Here is a 16,763-nt window from a genome sequence, read left to right on the forward strand (position 1 = left end):
GCTTTCTGCCCTTCTGCTGGGGAGCAGCTATGATGGGGCAGTTGGGGGGGGGGTGCTTAGGGCAAGTCAGCTCTTCCTAGACAGAAACTATGGTTTTCATCCTCTTGCCCACTTCCCATGCAGTTCCCTCTCTGGGCTGTGGGGAGGTGATGCCATGGAATGTTCTAGAGACAAAACCACCAGGTTGCATGGCGGGGTGGGGGGAGCATGCAGCGGGGACAGTGGGTTCAAGCACTCAGCTTCAGCCAGGTCTCGGTGGAAGTTAGAAGGAAGAGCAACAAACACCATCTCATTTTCCGGACAGATCGCCTGAGCCTCCAAGGGGGCTCAGCGGGCCAAGGTCACACAGCAGAGCTGAGCTTTGTGCTCCCCTAAAGGCGGCAGTTGCCAGGGACTGCTGGTCTGCAGCCCCACCCTGAAACAGCTTGGACCCTGCCCCACAGATGAGGGCAGGGAAGCAGGGAGGCAGCTTAGTTTCCCTGGAGCTGAAACAGGGCTTCTGCTATTGGCCTGCCGTCGTGAGTGTGTGTGCCAGCAGAAGGGTGGGCTTTGAAAGTTTCCAGGTTTTCCCCAAATGTGACACAAGTAATAATTAGGAGGAATTAGACGGCCCATTTCTAGTCCAAGGTCTGTTGCGTTCCTAGACTGTTCCAGGAGGAGAAGACAAATAGGGCTCTGTCGTCTTGTGTTCGACGACTCTTGGTGACAAAATTTCTAGGATAATTGAAAACCAGCCCTTTTTGCATCGTGGTTATTTCTGCTCTTCTGGAGGCAGATAGTTCCAAGGGTCCGCGTGCTTCTATCTTTGTAAAGAGACTCTTGGACCCTCAGGCCTTTCTCGGTGACCTGGGGCCATGGGGAGCCACTTGTTTGTGGCACGCTTCTGTCCCCACAAGGAGTGGCCCCAAATCCTGGCCTGAGGTCTTGTCTGCTTCTCATAGGTTTCCTGTGTCCTCCCACCCCTTGCCCGCCCCTGCTCTCGTGTGTCATTTTCTCAGCCACCATCTGACTCCAGCGCCACCAGCCTCTCTAAGCTCTGTCTGGGTTGTGTCTCTGAGCCACTTTACAGATATGGATGATGGAGCCTGTATGTCTTTTTTATTTATTTATTTTCTTTAGGGCCACACCTGCAGCATATAGAAGTTCTCAGGCTAGGGGCTGAATCGGAGCTGCAGCTGCAGGCCTACACCACAGCTCACAGCCACGCTGGATCCTTAACCCAGTGAGTGAGGCCAGGGATCGAACCCAAATCCTCATGGATACTAGGAGCCCTCATGGATAGTGGGTTCATTACTGCTGAGCCGTGATGGGAGCTCCCGACGACAGAGCCGGTATGAACTGTGTTTGCAGCAGTAATAATGAGGCCTGTGGGGGCTGGAGGAACTCCCCGGGAGTTGAGGGCTTGGGCCTGATGCATAAACTTTGGGATGTTGGTGTCACCCCGCTGGGGGTGGGGTGGGGGGTCCTTTACCTCCACCTCTGACTCAGGACAGCAGAGGTGGCCCAGGATCTGGGGCCACGTGAGTGAAACGGGACAGGCATCTTGTCAGCATATCAGTGCTCAGTCTCTTTGACATGCAGGTCCCTGGAGTCCGGGGCAGCAGGGGTTTGCAGATGAGAAAGTCACCAGCTCCCCCAGGCTCTCGTCCACTTGGGAATAGCCTCGGTGCCTTGGCAACAGGCAGGGTCTTCCTTGGCCACAGCACCTCAGGCCTGATGAGCACTGGATCACGTTGCAAAAGGCCCAAAGAGATAACCCGGAGAAGAGATGGAAAACCCAGATACAGGTCCTGCTCCTCTTGGGCAAGTCAGGTTCCCTCCTCAGGCCTCAGTTTTCCCACCTGTGAAATTGGTATGTTGGGCCAGATCAGCAGTTTGAGGGCTGCTTGGTGGAGCCCAGGCTTTGCAGAGGAGCCTCTGCTTCCTGCAGCTGGACGTTGTTTTTGGTCATCTGTGCTGAGCTTCTGCCTAAAAGCGTTTGAATTCTGGGTTTGCAGCTAAGTTAGGAGACTACTGCCCTGGAGGGAGATCCTCAGAGGCCCTGACCTGTCAGTGATGCCTAGACTTTAAGATTATAGAGGGAGTTCCTGGTGGCACAGCAGGTCTAGGATCTGGCATTGTCACTGCTTCAGCTCAGGTCCCTGCTGTGGTGTGGGTTCAACCCCTGGCCTGGGAATTTCTGCATGCTTCGGTCATAGCCAAAAATAAATAAATAAATAAATAAGATTCAAGGAGTTCCCATCATGGCTCAGTGGTTAACAAACCCAACTAGTATCCATGAGGATGTGGGTTCGATCCCTGGCCTTGTTTAGTGGGTTAGGGATCTGGCGTTGCCGTGAGCTGTGGTGTAGGTCTCAGACGTGGCTCAGGTCCTGTGTGGCTGTGGCTGTTGTAGGCCGGCAGCTACAGCTCCGATTCAACCCCTAGCCTGGAAACGTCCATATGCTATGGGTGTGGCCCTAAAAAGACACACCCCCTCCAAAAAAAAGTTCTCAGAGGAGAAAATTTCTGGCCACTCACATCAGACACAGACATAGCCTTGTTCATGTTCCCTTTGGACTTTAGAGTTGCAACAATCTCATTTCTGGTTTGGGTTTTTTTTAAGCATCTTTAAAATTGTGGTCAAATACACATACCGTAAAGCTTGGCATCTTCACTGTTTTAAGTGCACGGTTCAGGGGCATCCAGTGTGACATTCACATTGCTATGTGACCACCACCACCCTCTCCAGAACGTTCTCATCTTCCCCAAGGGAAGCTCTGCCCCTTTAAAGAGTAACTCCCCATTCCCCCTGCTCAGGCCTTGGCCCCTAACTTTCCACTTTGCTTCTGTGAATTAGATTCTTCTAGGAAACTCCTGTAAGTGGGATCATGCAGTATGTTTGTCTTTTGGTGGCTTTGAGTTTATTTCACTAAACGACACGTCCTCAGGGCTCATCCAGGCTGTAGCAGGTGTCAGAACTTCCTTCCCCTGAGAGACTATTTCCTTGTATGTAAAAGTCTTATTTTTTTTTTTTTTGGGCCGCACCCAAGTTACTTGGAAGTTCCCGGGCCAGGGATTGAACCTGAGCCACTGCAGTGACAATGCCGGATCCTTAACCTGCTGGGCCACATGGGAACTCCTCCTTCTGCCTCTTGGCTATTGTGAATAATGCTTCTATGAACCTAGGTGTACATACAGACCCCTTTGGTGGAAAGATGACGGTGGTAGATTTTGAGAATAACTGAAAACTTGCCCCTTTAACGCTCTGATGTTATGTGGAGGGAAGACGGGGACCTCTTTGGGGTGGCATTTGTGGGGATGGAGCAGTTAGTACCCCTCCATCAGGAGCGCCGACACAGGGCAGGCTTATCCAAGATGCTCACCTGAACTTTACTTGCGAGGCTGCACTGCTGGAAGACGGAGCCTGCCATGTGCCTGTGAGCCGTCCTGCTTCTTGGTACCTCGGTGTCCTCAAATCTAGGGTACATTTTTTTTTTTAGGGCCATACCTGCGGCACATGGAAGGTCCCAGGCTAGGGGTCAAATTGGAGCTGCAACTGCCAGCCTATATCAAAGCCACATCTGTGACCTACACCACAGCTCACAGCAACGCCGGATCCTTAACCCACTGAGAAAGGCCAGAGAGCGAACCCGCATCCTCATGGATACTACTCAGGTTCCTAACCCACTGAGCCCCAACAGGAGCTCCCTAGAGTAGCACTTTTTTTTTTTTTTTGTCTTTTTGCCTTTTCTAGGGCTGCTCCCGCGGCATGTGGAGGTTCTCAGGCTAGGGGTCTAATCGAAGCTGTAGCCACCGGCCTACGCCAGAGCCACAGCAACGCGGGATCCAAGCCGCGTCTGCAACCTACACCACAGCTCACGGCAACGCCGGATCCTTAACCCACTGAGCAAGGCCAGGGATGGAACCCGCAACCTCATGGTTCCTAGTCGGATTCGTTGACCACTGTGCCACAACGGGAACTCCCTAGGGTGGCACTTCTAATCAGACCTTCCTCCCAGGGCCACACTCAGTCCAGAGCCAGTCACCTCCTTGTCACTCGGAGACCATTTGGTCCAAGCAACTTGTTCAGCAAATGGAGGACTTGGGTCTGAGCCGACGGGGCGGGAACTCAGTAAAGTCATCTTCCCACGCCCTCTGGGGCTTGGCCTTCATCACCTGTTGGCCCACAGCGCCGGCCAGGGACCTGGAGGCCTGGATTCGGTTCCCTGCTCCGCTTCATCCACGTCCCTTCCCCTCCCGGCTCCGTGTCCCCATCTGTACAGTGGGGTCAGCACATGTGACCAAGGAGGACAGGATTTCTCGGCAGGGACATGACTGCTGGGGAGCCGCTGGCTGAAGGTGGCGTGTGTGCATGCACACATGTCCACACATCTGCATGCGTGTGCACAGCCATCCCTCCCCTGGCTCCCCGGTGGAAGGCAGGAAGGGACATTCGGAGCCCTGGACTCCACCATAGTTTGTTTAATTACAGGTTTTCAGCCGCAGGCCGGTGGGCACGAGTTGGGAAGAGGGGGGAGCGGCTCTGAAACCCTGTCATTTTCCATCGTCTGAGGGCCTCTTCGAAGGGGGGCATCTAGACATTTTCTCCACAAGCCGCAGAGTGGACTGTCGTGGCCCCAGCATGAACATAATGACAGATGCATTTTGCGGCAAGCTGGGAGTGAATGGGTCCGACCGGCTTGTCTCCTGTCACACGAGTCATTATTATTTTTTTTTTTTTGTCATTTGCTGACAGTTTGGGTTTCATGCGTTTCTCTCTTTTTTTTGCCTTTCCCCCTGCCTGGAAAAATGGCTAGGTATCTACGAGACCCCAGCGGGGACGATTCTTTACCACGCTCATTTAGACATCGAGGCCTTCACCATGGACCGGGAGGTGCGCAAAATCAAACAAGGCCTGGGCTTGAAATTCGCCGAGCTGGTGTACACGGGTGCGTAGATCCTGCAGCCGCTACCTTCCCCTCCCGACGCCAGGGCGCCCTCCTCCAGTCCTGCCCTGGGCACTGCCGCCTGCAGAGCCCGGAAGACGCAGGTGGAAGGGGATGGAGAGCGGGCAGGGGACGAGGGGGGACATTGCCGGGACCTGCTTGGTTCACAAGGTATCAAGGGAAAAGGGCCAGGTCCCCCACCCCCTCCCCGGGCATCCCGCTGCCTCTGCCACCTGCCACCCGCATGACCCCAGCAGGGCCCGGGAAGCATCTCGTGTTATCTCTAGGGCTGCCAAGCTTTATCCAGCACGTGCCGGGTGCCTGGCACCATGTGGGGACCCGAGCCATCCCAGGGGGTGGCCCAAAGTTCCTACGAAACTAAACAGCCAGAGATTGAGGCTCAGAACAACAGGAGCTGCTGTAAAGATACACAACTGGAAGGGGCCTAGCTGGATTTGACCCCAGGTCAGCCTGTCTCCAGGCAGAACCTGGAGCCGCTGGGCATTGCATGGGCCAGGTCTCCCCTGGGAAATCACTAGGTCGGCTGTGTGCCCAACCCATGCATGGCGTGGGGGTTGAGCTCCACGCTACAGGTGAGGAGGCTGAGCTTCTGCACCTTACCTGTTGTCGCAGCACTGGAACCCAGACCTCCCAACTCCAGATCCAGCCCTCATGTTAAAATAATTGGGACCAAATCCAGCCCATTGCCTGTTTTTGTTCAGCCCACGAGCTAAGACTAGTTTTTACATTGTTAAATGGTTGGGGAAATTTTTTTGCTTTTGGCTGCACCTGTGGCAGGCAGAAGATCCCAGGCCAGGGATCAAACCCGAGCCACAAGCAATAACAATGGCAGGTCTTGAACAGCTTGGCCACAGGGAAACTCCACATTAAAAATTACAATACTTTGTGGCACATGAAAATGATAGGAAGTTCAAATTTCAGTGTCCATAAATAGTTTTTTGGGAGTTCCCGTTGTGGCTCTGTGGGTTAAGCAACCCGACTACTATCCATGAGGGTGCAGGTTCAATCCCTGGCCTTGCTCTGTGAGTTAAGGATCTGGCGTTGCCACAAGCTGAGGCATAGGTCAAAGATGCGGCTCAGATCTGGCATTGCTGTGGCTGTGGTGTAGGCTGGCAGCTGCAGCTCTGATTCTACCCCTAGCCTGGGAATTTCCACATGCCATGAATGCAGACCTAAAAAAAAAAAAAAATAGTTTTTTGGGCACAACCTTGCTCATTCGTGTGCTTGCTGTCCGGGGCGCCCTTGGAACTCCCCGGCAGAGGTGAGTAGCTGCATAGCCCAAAGAGCCCAAAATAGTGTCCGTTTGGCCCTTCCTGAAAAGGGCTGACTCTGCTCTATAATATCAAGTCTCCCTCATTTGAGAAATCGTATCCAACAGCCCCTCTGAGCTGTTGGAAGGACAGGCTGCTGCCTGAGGCTGGCCTTGCCATCTCTGGGGGTCTGGATATTGAGGGACCTCGGGAAAGTTAAAGTTTATAGTAACCGCCTAGCTTGAGCCCCCACTGGCTTATATACCAAGCCTCGCCTCTTCCCCTAGCCCCCCACGAGAGGTTTTCTTTCCTCCAAAACCTCCTCGTTGCTGTCACTCTTCCTCGGATTTCAGCGGTGGGTATTGGCTGGCATTATTTCTCCCTCCCATCATTCCCAACAGCTCCGAAGCCCCGTCCCCCGACCCCCTTCCCAGGTACAGACAGGTGTTTAAATACCATTGTCTCCTGCAAGCTCTCTCACAACGGGGTTTCCGCACAGAAACGTGGATTTTGGTTACAAAGGGGAGCGTCATTAAGACACGGCAGGCTGCGACGGGGGACAGCACCTGGCCGGGGCTGCTTCTGCGCCCAGGGCGTCCTCGGAGGCCGAGGGGGGCCGGGCTGCCGGCCTCTCTCCCTATGTTAGATCTCTGCCAACGGCCCTGAGCTGGGAAGTGGCGGATGTCACCTGATCCCAGAGGGACACAGTGTAGACAGCTGTTGAAGGTGTCACAGCTGCTGAGCGTGGCCTTGAGCCCAGCACAAGCCAGCTTCAGAGGCCAAGTTCTCGGCCACTCTGGTAGATCCCAGGGAGGTGGCTAGGAGGGTTGGGGCCATCAGCAGGGGGTGATCCAGAGGTGCGGTGGTGTGTACAGGGAGCCCCTGAGTGTCTGGGGCACAGCTGGGCTCCTGGCTGTGGGGCCAGTGCCTCTGACCCAGCTGCCTGGGTTGAGTCATTGCTGTCACTCACCGAGCCCTCTAAATCCCCCGATGAGCTACAGTGCTTAGGTTTAAAAGGAAATAAAACCTCAGAGTGGGAGTTCCCGTGTGGCTCAGCCAGTTAAGTACCTGGTGTTGTTACCGTAGCGGCTCCAGTTACTGCAGTGGCACAGGTTCAACCCCTGGCCTGGGAACTTCTGCATGCGCCAAAAAAAAAAAAAAAAAAAAAAGCAAAACCTCCTAGTAGAGGCCCCTTCCAGGGGGTTGTTATTAATACTAATTGCACCCGGGTGCCCATAGATGTCAAGGTCAGCCTTAGGCAGCAGCCTGTTCCCCCAGCGGCTCAGTGGGGCTGTTGGCTAGGATTTCTCACATTAGGGATGCATAAGTGTTATAGAGCAGAAGTTTGCCGGAGCAACTTATTAAACCTCTCTGGGCCTCAGTGTCCTGCTCTGAGCAGTGGGGATAATTCTGCCTGTCTTACCAGGAGGATGAAATGCACGGATATGGGCAAAGCCGCTCAAACAGTGCCTGGCATGGTCTCTGAGCATGGGCGCAGGAAAAAGGGCCTTGCCTCTGGCTGGATTATGATCTCGAGTAGGTCTGTCTCCTCCCTGGGCCTCAGTTCCTCTCCTGTTGAATAAAAGGCACCTGGCCAGGTCCCTTCTGCATTCTGCCTTAGCTCTCCTGTTAGACCGTGCCCGTCCGCTGTGGCACGTCGCATCTGGGGAGCCCCTGTGGCCCTTCTGCTCAGACACTGGGCCCACCCCGCAGAGTCATCCCCGCAGGCCCCCAGCCCCAGGACCCATCTCACTTTGGGGGGGAGCCCACCTCTCCCCTCGCCTCAGTTTCTTCTGCAGTCACATGGGTATAACGCACAACGGCTTGTGGTCCCAGGTGGTGCAGAATTTGGCCCAGCCCCACCCACAGAGCATCCCCCAGCCTGGGACGTGCAGGGTCTCCCCAGGGCAGCACCCCAGTCTCACTGTCCCCCAGCCCCGGTTGGGTCTGCTGGGAGGAGAAATCTGAACGTGAGGCCCCCACGGGGGCAGGGGAGGATCCTGAGATAAAGTCTAAGCCAGGTGCTCCTGCAGGGGTCTCTGCCCCCCTATCTCTGGCTCCGTCTCCCGCCTGGCTTCCAGCCTGGGACCCAAAAGTTCCATTTATCCTAACTTAGAAAGATGGCCTGGCCACCGGAGCATGGTGGGGGGTGGGTGGCATCCGTGTTCCCTCCCACAGAGGTCTGGGCTAGAGTCAGGAGCACTCAGGATCTCGCTGTGTGGCTTTGTCAAGGCTCTTTCCCTCTCTGGGCATCTGTCTCCCCATACACAGTGAGGGCTGGTGGAGGCTGTGTTTAAAACTCAAAAGCGAGTTCCCCTTGTGCCTCAGCAGGTTAAGGACCTGACTAGTATCCATGAGGATGCAGGTTCGATCTCTGGCCTCCATCAGTGAGTTAAGGATCTGGTGTTGCCAAGAGCTATTGTGTAGGTCACAGATGCAGCTCAGATCCTGCTTGCTGCAGCTATGGCTGCGGCATAGGCTGGTGGCTGCAGCTCCAATTCAACCCTTAGCCTGGGAACTTCCCTGTGCAGCAGGCGCAGCCCCAAAAAGCCAAAAAAAAGTCAATCTCGAAAGCAAAACACTTGCGGAGTCGACACAGGCCCCTGGAGAGTGGTTAGAATTACCTCACTGTGCAAATGAGGAAATCAAGGCACAAAGAGATTACATTGCTTGTCAAGGTAGAGCCAGATGTGACCTCAAATGGCCAGGAGCCACCCCTTCTCTCCCCGCCTGGCCCTCCCCCATGTCTGCCAGCCACCAGCCCCCATGGCGGAGGGGCCTGCTCCCCTTTCCCACGGAAGGCCTCAGCAGGTGCCCCTGGGGGCCCGGTCCGCCAACAATAGCCACAGACCCAGGGCTGACCTGGCCCTTTATCAGGCCAGGAGATCGCACACCATCTGGCCCCACAGCTGCCCAGGTGGGCTCACCTTCCCAGCTCCGTTTCAGGGAAACCCTACCCCTCACCTGGCCCTCCCCCAACCCCAGCCATGGCCCCCCTGCCCTCGGCAGAGACTGAGAGAAGCCTCTGTCCAGACCCCCGGCAGACTGAGGGGGGGCGTGGCCTGAACAGGTGGCCCTTCCTGGCTGAGGGATCTGGGGGACAAATTTGGGTGTCGCGGGAGGCAGCACCTCTCTCCAGGTACCTCCAATGGCATGTCACAGGTACAGACGAGAAAGCTCCGAGATGATCTCATGAAGCAGAGCTGTTATACCTTGGGCCACCCGAGGTCAGGCCGGGGACCCCCCCCCCCCATGGCAGCCTGTGTGATCTTGGAGAAGTCTCTGGAATCCCCTGAGCGTGACACTCCTCATGCAGGAAAGAGCGAGGCTCAGAGAGGTTTTCCTCCTGGTGCTGTTCAGGAGGATCTGAAGAGCCGGTCCAGATGGAGAACTCAGCACAGGACCTCTGCTTTCTATGTGGACATCTTTGCATTGAAAATATTACCAGTATTTTTCTTTTTTTTTGTTCATTTTTGGCCTCCCCTTGGCATGTGGAGTTCCCCAGCCAGGGATCAGATCCGAGCAGTAGTTGGGACCTGAGCCACACCTGTGGCGATGCCAGATCTTAACCCACTGTGCAGGCCAAGGATCGAACCTGCATCCCAGGACTCCAGAGATGCCTCTGATCCCGTGGTGCCACATCGGGAACTCCTAAAAACATTCGCGGTGTTGTAAAGATAGCCCCACTGATTTCCAAGGGGACTGCCCATCCTGAGAGTGGGGCTCTTCCTGGCTCTTAGCCAGTGTTCTCAGCAGCCTCTGAGCCCGGGGCCTCCATGCACAGCAGGCCCGCTGGCCCCGGGAGCCGGGAGCAGATGGAGAAACGGGCAGAGAGGCGCGAAGGCCACGTACCCATGGTCTTTCTGACCAAACACACCACCCGGCTGGGCACCACCATTGCTCGGGCCCAGGGACATGTGTCTGTGCCTTTTTTTTTTTTTTTTTGTCTTTTTGCTATTTCTTGGGCCACTCCCACGGCATATGGAGGTTCCCAGGCCAGGGGTCGAATCGGAGCTGTAGCCACCGGCCTACGCCAGAGCCACAGCAACGCAGGATCCGAGCCGCATCTGCAACCTACACCACAGCTCACGGCAACGCCGGATCGTTAACCCACTGAGCAAGAGCAGGGACCGAACCCGCAACCTCATGGTTCCTAGTCGGATTCGTTAACCACTGCGCCACGACGGGAACTCCTGTGTCTGTGTCTTACTTGGGGTCTCCTGCCCAACTGTCTCCTGCTCTGATAAGACTGAGCGCCCCCACCCCCGCTCCACTCCGTGGGTAAAGGACGGGCCCCTTCACCACCGTCTCCCCAGCACCTGCCCTGTGGCACTACGGGAATGTCTGCAGCATGACCCAATGGGTTAGATCCCCTCGTCCTGACCGTTGGTGGAAGGGAGGAGGTGACTGCCTTGTAGTGTAGGAGGAACCCTCCTTTCCACAAGAATCCTGGAGTTCCTGTCATGGCTCAGTGGAAATGGATCTGACTAGTATCCTTGAGGACGCAGGTTTGATCCCTGGCCTCTCTCTGTGGGTTAAGGAGCTGATGTTACCATGAGCTGTGGTTAGGTCACATATGCAGCTCAGATCCCACATTGCCATGGCTATGGCCTAGGCCAGCGGCTATGGCTCTGACCCCTGGCCTGGGAACCTCCATATGCCACAGGTGATGCCCTAAAAGACAAACAAAACAAAACAAAACAAAACAAAAAAACAAGAATCCCTCAAGGTCACAGGACAAGGGCAGGTGAACTCTGCAGTGAGGAGGCAGGTGCATGGCTGCCCCCCCCCAGGCTCACATCTGCCCTTCCCTGTGTCCTGGACCCAGGCAGGCAGCACCCTTGCTCTCTCCTCCCCACAGGTTTCTGGCACAGCCCCGAGTGTGAATTTGTCCGCCATTGCATCGCCAAATCCCAGGAGCGTGTGGAAGGGAAGGTGCAGGTGTCTGTCTTCAAGGGCCAGGTGTACATCCTCGGCCGGGAGTCCCCACTGTCCCTCTACAATGAGGAGCTGGTGAGGTAGGCACCCCTGGCCCCCAGCTGGGCACAGACCCTCAGTCCGGTGTCTCCTCTGACTGGTCTTCTCAACAAAGATGTGCCCTAGCACATGCAGGGCACAGAGGACACAGTCCTGAAGAGTATCCACACCATCTGTGCCCTCCTGGCACCTCCAGGCTAGCTGGCAAGGAAGACCCCAATCGAGGGATCACCCACCTATGGGATGAGGGAATGTGCTCCTGGGCTCTGTGGAGATACAGGATACCCTAGCTGGGTATAATAATGGGATGTGGAGAAGCCTCCCCCACCACTCACCCCAGAAGTCTTCTCTGAGCTGGTCTCCAGAAGGCAGTGAGCCAGCTGGAGAGGGGGTGGGAGAGTTTCCAGAGAGACCATGTCCTGTGCAGAGGTTCTGAGCCTTGGAAGAATCCAGAACATCCCCGACATGACAAGGACCTGAGTGTGAGGGTCCCAGAGCCAGATCTTAAAGGGAAAGACACCATCAGACCTATGGTTCCTTAGGCCCCTCTGGCTGCTCTGGGGAATGGATGTGAGTAAGATGGGAGCAGGCAAGGTGGGAACCAGGGCTCCCAGAGGGATGTAGTCATGGCTTGGACCAGGCAGATGGTTCTGGGAAGAGAGAGAAGCAGATGGATTTGGCAGAGTTTTAGAAGGTGGAATTGAAAGGGCTTGGGTGGGGAGGAAGATGGAAGAATCCAGAATCACTGGGTTTTTTTGGCCAGAGCCACTGGGTACATTTTGGTGGTGATGATGGAGGTGAGGGAACCAGGCAGGGGCGGTCATGCCTTTGGACTTGAGCATCTCAAGGATGAGTTTTCGTTGAGGTCTGCCAGGGGAACTCTAGTTGGCCACTGGACACATATAGTCAGATGAGAAGGAGCCAGAAGGAAACCTTCCTACGTGATGGGCCAGGCCGAGGGCGCCGCGGTTGGGGAGCCCTGGTGGACGGTGTGTCAAGGGTAGCAGTTGCCTATGAGCTGCACCTGTGTTTGTGACATGACTGAGAAGGTGGGCTTGACCCTTTGGAGGTCACCTGGCCAAACAAGAGGTGGGGACAGGCGGCCCCACCTGACTCAAGTCCCAGGCCCGGCTCAGCTCCGGCTGAGGCCACCTCTCCCCCTCCCGGAAGCTGGTCAGGAATTAAAGCACGAGTTTTGTTTGGCAGTCAATATTATTTTTCTCTGTCCCTTCTCTTTGCCATGTTGTGTTTCTCTCCCCCCCCCCTTCAATCTTTCCAAACACTTTATAAGCCATAAATATAACCGAATCAGTTTAGATCAGTCGGGGTAAATGTCAAATTATCTTCTCTCTTTCTCTCTCTGGCTCTTTCTTCCCTCCCCCTCCAAATCAACAGCCTCTAATAATCTGTCCAACCCTTCATTAAGCCTTACAGCCTCACTCGGGGAGATTAAATGAATAAAGTAAAAAGGGAAAGGGGGAAAAAAAAGAGAGAAAAGCAGGAGCATTTATTCTCACTGTGTCTCCGACCATTTCCCTTTTCTTTCTCATTTCTACATCGCTGACTTGAAAGCCCTTGAGTGACAGCGTCACAGGGACCAGCAAGGAAGCCGCGAGAGGCAGTAGAACTGGAAATGCCGCGGCACAGTAGGTAGAAAGTAACGTAATTATAGAGCAGGTCAGAGCCACTCGAATGAACAAAAATAAAAGCACAGAGGTTTTCTGTAGACCGTCAGGGGAGGTAAAAAAAAAAAAATCATTGTAAACTCTTTTTTCCACCAGCCCCTCCCACCCCACCCCACCCCAACCATGATTTTTAAAAAGAGGTTTCTCAGTTCCCAAGAAACACCCCTGGGAACTCTTCGGCAGTCTGGTGGGACAGGTCTCTTTGCAGGGGCTGCTCGGGTGTCTGGAGAGCCCGTGGGGGGGGGATGGGGGGGGAGAGTTTGTTTTGACTCATGAGAGATGGACCTGGAGGAGCAGGAAGGGGGTCCCAGCCCTGCTTTCTCCCTGGGCTGAGCGCAGGGCCCCCTCCCAAGGGGACAAGGTGATTCAGACAGCGGGAGCCAGGCTGGGTGTCCGAAGCCTGCTCGTGATGGTTTGCAGGGTCGGGGGAGGGACCATGTTAAGCTTCGTTTATCACCCCCAGCAAGGTCGGTAAAGGCCATTCAAGGAAGCTGATGCTTGGGTTTGGTCCAGCTCTTCCTCTGCCTGGCGAGGGTGCCACGCGGCACCCCCTCGGAGCCCTGATGCCACCTCCCCTCACAGGGGACTTGATGGTCGATTCCTGGTGGCTTCAGCCACCTGAGCCCAGGAGGGGCCAGTGAGGTGAAAAGGAGGGGTGCCGGGAGCGTGGGAGTCCCCTGAAGGTCAGGGCGAGGGCGCAGTGGGGGAGGCGCAGAGCCCAAGTCCTGAACGAGTGGCAGGGCAGCCGGGCGCAGGGACCCCATTTGTTTGTTGTACAAAGTCCACAGTCCACAAAGAGCCAGTCAGAGGCACGGCCTCGGGGTCCCGGGAAAACGGCAGATCCCCTCCGCCCTCCCCCCTCTCAATCTCACCTCTCTGGAGAAGGCTCCTGAGGGGACAGGCCACCTCCTTGTCATCGAGAACCTTGAGACTGCTTTGTCCTGAGGCTGGAGTTCTGCAGACATGCAGACAAGGGGCTGATTCAGGGCAGGACACAGCAAGGGGCCCGTGAGAAACGGGAGGGACCCCCTTTCCCCTGGGGTGGGGGGGGCTCAGAGGGTGGCCTTAAGGAGTCGGATCTGAGACCATAGCGCCCTGAACTTGTCCTCAAAGAGGGTATCACGGTCATAATTCTCAAAGGCAGATGAGTGATTGATTGCTTATGTCTGCACTGGCCACGGACTCTCCCCCCCCCCCCCCCCGCCCCATGTTCTTATTTTCTCAGCACCTGGCACGGTGCCTGGCAGATAGTAGGTGCTTAATAACTACCTGAGTAAGTGAATGTGTGAATGAATGAATGATGTTAGTAATAGCGAGTGCTTGCCAGGTGCCAGCTCCATCATTTGGAGCCGATGATGAGGCAGAGAGCCCCATTTCACAGGTCAAAGACTGAAGCTCAAAGAGCAGGTGTCTGCCCTAAGCACTGTGGGGGGGCTGGAGCCAGGATGCTCACCCAGGTGGCAGGACCTGAAGGACTGGTTGGGAAGGCTTCCAAAGGGCAGCTAAGTGAGAACGGCCAAGAGATGACGGCTGTCCAGTCTGTAAGGTGGAAACTGTAGATGGGGCGGGGGACGATCTGTTGAGTACAGTGGGGGTTGACCGGGCACTTTTCAGCAGCAGCTGCCGTGGTCTGGGTACCTGGGTGTGATGGATTCCATGGGGTCCCCCTCGTTGGGTGCAAAGGATTTAGTGGACAAATCTTGAATGCTGGGGCCTCTTGCAGCTTGAGGGATGTTGTCACACGGAGCTGAGGCTGCCTGGTGTGTGATCCCTGGCCTCCCAGGCCTTCAGGCCATTAGATATCATCAGCTGTTCACTGGACCATTCTCCGAGCCCCCCATGGCACAAGAGCAGAGCTGGCTTCGACCTGTCCTCAGGTTACAGACACGGTGCTCCGGTTCGTGGGTGTTCACCATTCACTGGGCAGCGCTGGCTGGGCCAGGACCCAAGCTGCCCACTTGCATAGCAAAGAAGCGGCTCCCTGCTCTCCAGCCCCGGCACGAGGCCTGGTCCAGGGTAGGGCTCCCTGAATTGGAAGCCGTGGAAGGAAGAGCCAGAGTGCAGGGAGGGTCGATCAACACAGGGGAGATGCCTGGGTGTCTGGACCTTGGATGCAGGACCAAGGCCTGGCTGGGGGCGCTGACAAGCTTCTGCTCTCTCCTTGCAGCATGAATGTTCAGGGAGACTACGAGCCAGTCGATGCCACTGGCTTCATCAACATCAACTCCCTCAGGTGAGAAGCTCCAGGCCCCGGTGTGTCCTCAGACCCTCAGTAGGGGGAACAGGCTCTGACGGGACCTCAATGCTCTGAGCACCGCCCTGCCCTAGACAAGCCCCACCATCCTGACCCCTTGGTCACAGCATCCTCAGGGCTCTGGATGCGGCCTGCTTCCATCCTCTTCGGCACTGTCACTACTGTGGCTCGGCTTTGGTCCCTGGCCCGGGAACTTTCACTTGCCAAGGGCGCGCCACACACACACACAAAAAGAAAGCAAGCCTTGGAAGGTCACCTGGCCAGCTCCTGCCTTTGCATCCCCATACCTGAGCTGCAGGAAGGCCTGTCTGTCCAGTTCCGGGTTCTTAATCCCCAGCTTCCTTCTCATGGGGCTTGGGGTCGGGAATAAAGCACGAGTCTCTCTCTCTCCTCTCCCTGATAACCTGCCCTCAGCACAGGGTCACTTCCTCCCAGGGCCAGTGTCCTGCCCCTGGAGCCAAGACTGGGAGAGACAGCAAGTCTGGCCTGACCGCCCTCCAGCCCAACCGCCCTGGGCGCTCTCCCCTCCCCCTAGTCACCTCCACCTCCCTGCCTCCTTCACCCTGTTTGTATTTTATGACTCTGCAAACCCTTTTAAATGGCTCCAAACACTTCAGGTTTTCATAATGGCCTCTTTATCTCTCCCATTGCCAGTTAAATGCTTTGTCTACAACAATGACAAGCAATGTTTTCGCCCTAAGATAAATTAATTACATTATCCTGATTGGGGGGCAGGAGGGGCCAGGGCAGGAGAAGGAAGAGCGGGAGAAAAAAAAAGACAACATCACACACATCTTAACAAACAGCTGCCCCCCCGCCACCCCAGCTCCGCCTGAATTAATTGAACTGAGTGCATGTTGTCATTGTCAATTTACATTTTTCTTTGTTTTCAATCTGGTTTACAGGCTGAAGGAATATCATCGCCTCCAGAGCAAGGTCACCGCCAAATAGGCTGGGTGACAATGAGGAGCTGGGCCCCCTCACTTTGCCCATCTCTCAAGTACAGCCGCTAATTGTTGTGATCCTGTGCAACTGTGACTTGTTCTCCGGGGCTAGCAGTGTCGTGGGGGTGCCAGGCCCCAGCTTTGTTCCCTGATCCCTTGCAGCCTGCAGAAGTGGTCAGCAAACCGAAGGGTAGGGGGTGGCTGCCGTAAGGGGCTGTAAAATGATGATTAAAAAAAATAATACATTCGTCTTTCGTTTCTTTATTTCTGCAGAGAGGGGGTAAAAGAGTGTGTGTGTGTGTGTGCGTGCGCACGTGTGTGTATGTGTAGTCAGGCACGCTTTTCTTAAACCAACCTTTGTGTTTTCAGAGTTGAGTGCTGCCCAAGGCTGCCTTTTGCCAGAAAACCTGTTTATTGGGAAGAATAGACCCCTGTCTCCCGCAAAAACCATAGACTCCAGGAGCGCCCACCTGGGTCAGACCCTCGCCCAGCAGCCTGGCATTGGGCTACCAACTGTGGCCCTGAGGCACGTGCCAGGGAAACTGAGTCGAATTTAGGTGGCATACCTAGGGGCATCCTGCCCACAGCCCACCATCACCTCCTGGAATGGGGGCCATGACTGAGCCCACGAAGTTTCCCCACCATGGCTGGACGGCCTTAAGTAGCCTACATTACAAGGGAGGAAGACCCCGAGTAAGAAGAGA

General features: G+C 55.5%; 1 protein-coding gene across 2 annotated transcripts in view; it reads left to right on the forward strand.

Annotated features, from left to right (window-relative positions):
• Positions 1 to 16,307, forward strand: part of ASS1 (argininosuccinate synthase 1) — a 55,182-nt gene extending 38,875 nt beyond the window's left edge. For both annotated transcript variants that reach the window (XM_047768693.1, XM_047768695.1), the window contains exons 12-15: positions 4,800 to 4,931; positions 11,061 to 11,217; positions 15,029 to 15,094; positions 16,021 to 16,307. In XM_047768693.1, the coding sequence (XP_047624649.1) occupies positions 4,800 to 4,931; positions 11,061 to 11,217; positions 15,029 to 15,094; positions 16,021 to 16,066 (401 nt within the window). In that variant the 3' untranslated portion in view covers positions 16,067 to 16,307. The remainder of the gene's footprint in view (positions 1 to 4,799; positions 4,932 to 11,060; positions 11,218 to 15,028; positions 15,095 to 16,020) is intronic.
• The last annotated feature ends 456 nt before the right edge of the window (positions 16,308 to 16,763 follow it).

Source organism: Phacochoerus africanus, chromosome 2, assembly GCF_016906955.1.
Source record: "Phacochoerus africanus isolate WHEZ1 chromosome 2, ROS_Pafr_v1, whole genome shotgun sequence".
Classification (NCBI taxonomy): Eukaryota; Metazoa; Chordata; class Mammalia; order Artiodactyla; family Suidae; genus Phacochoerus; species Phacochoerus africanus.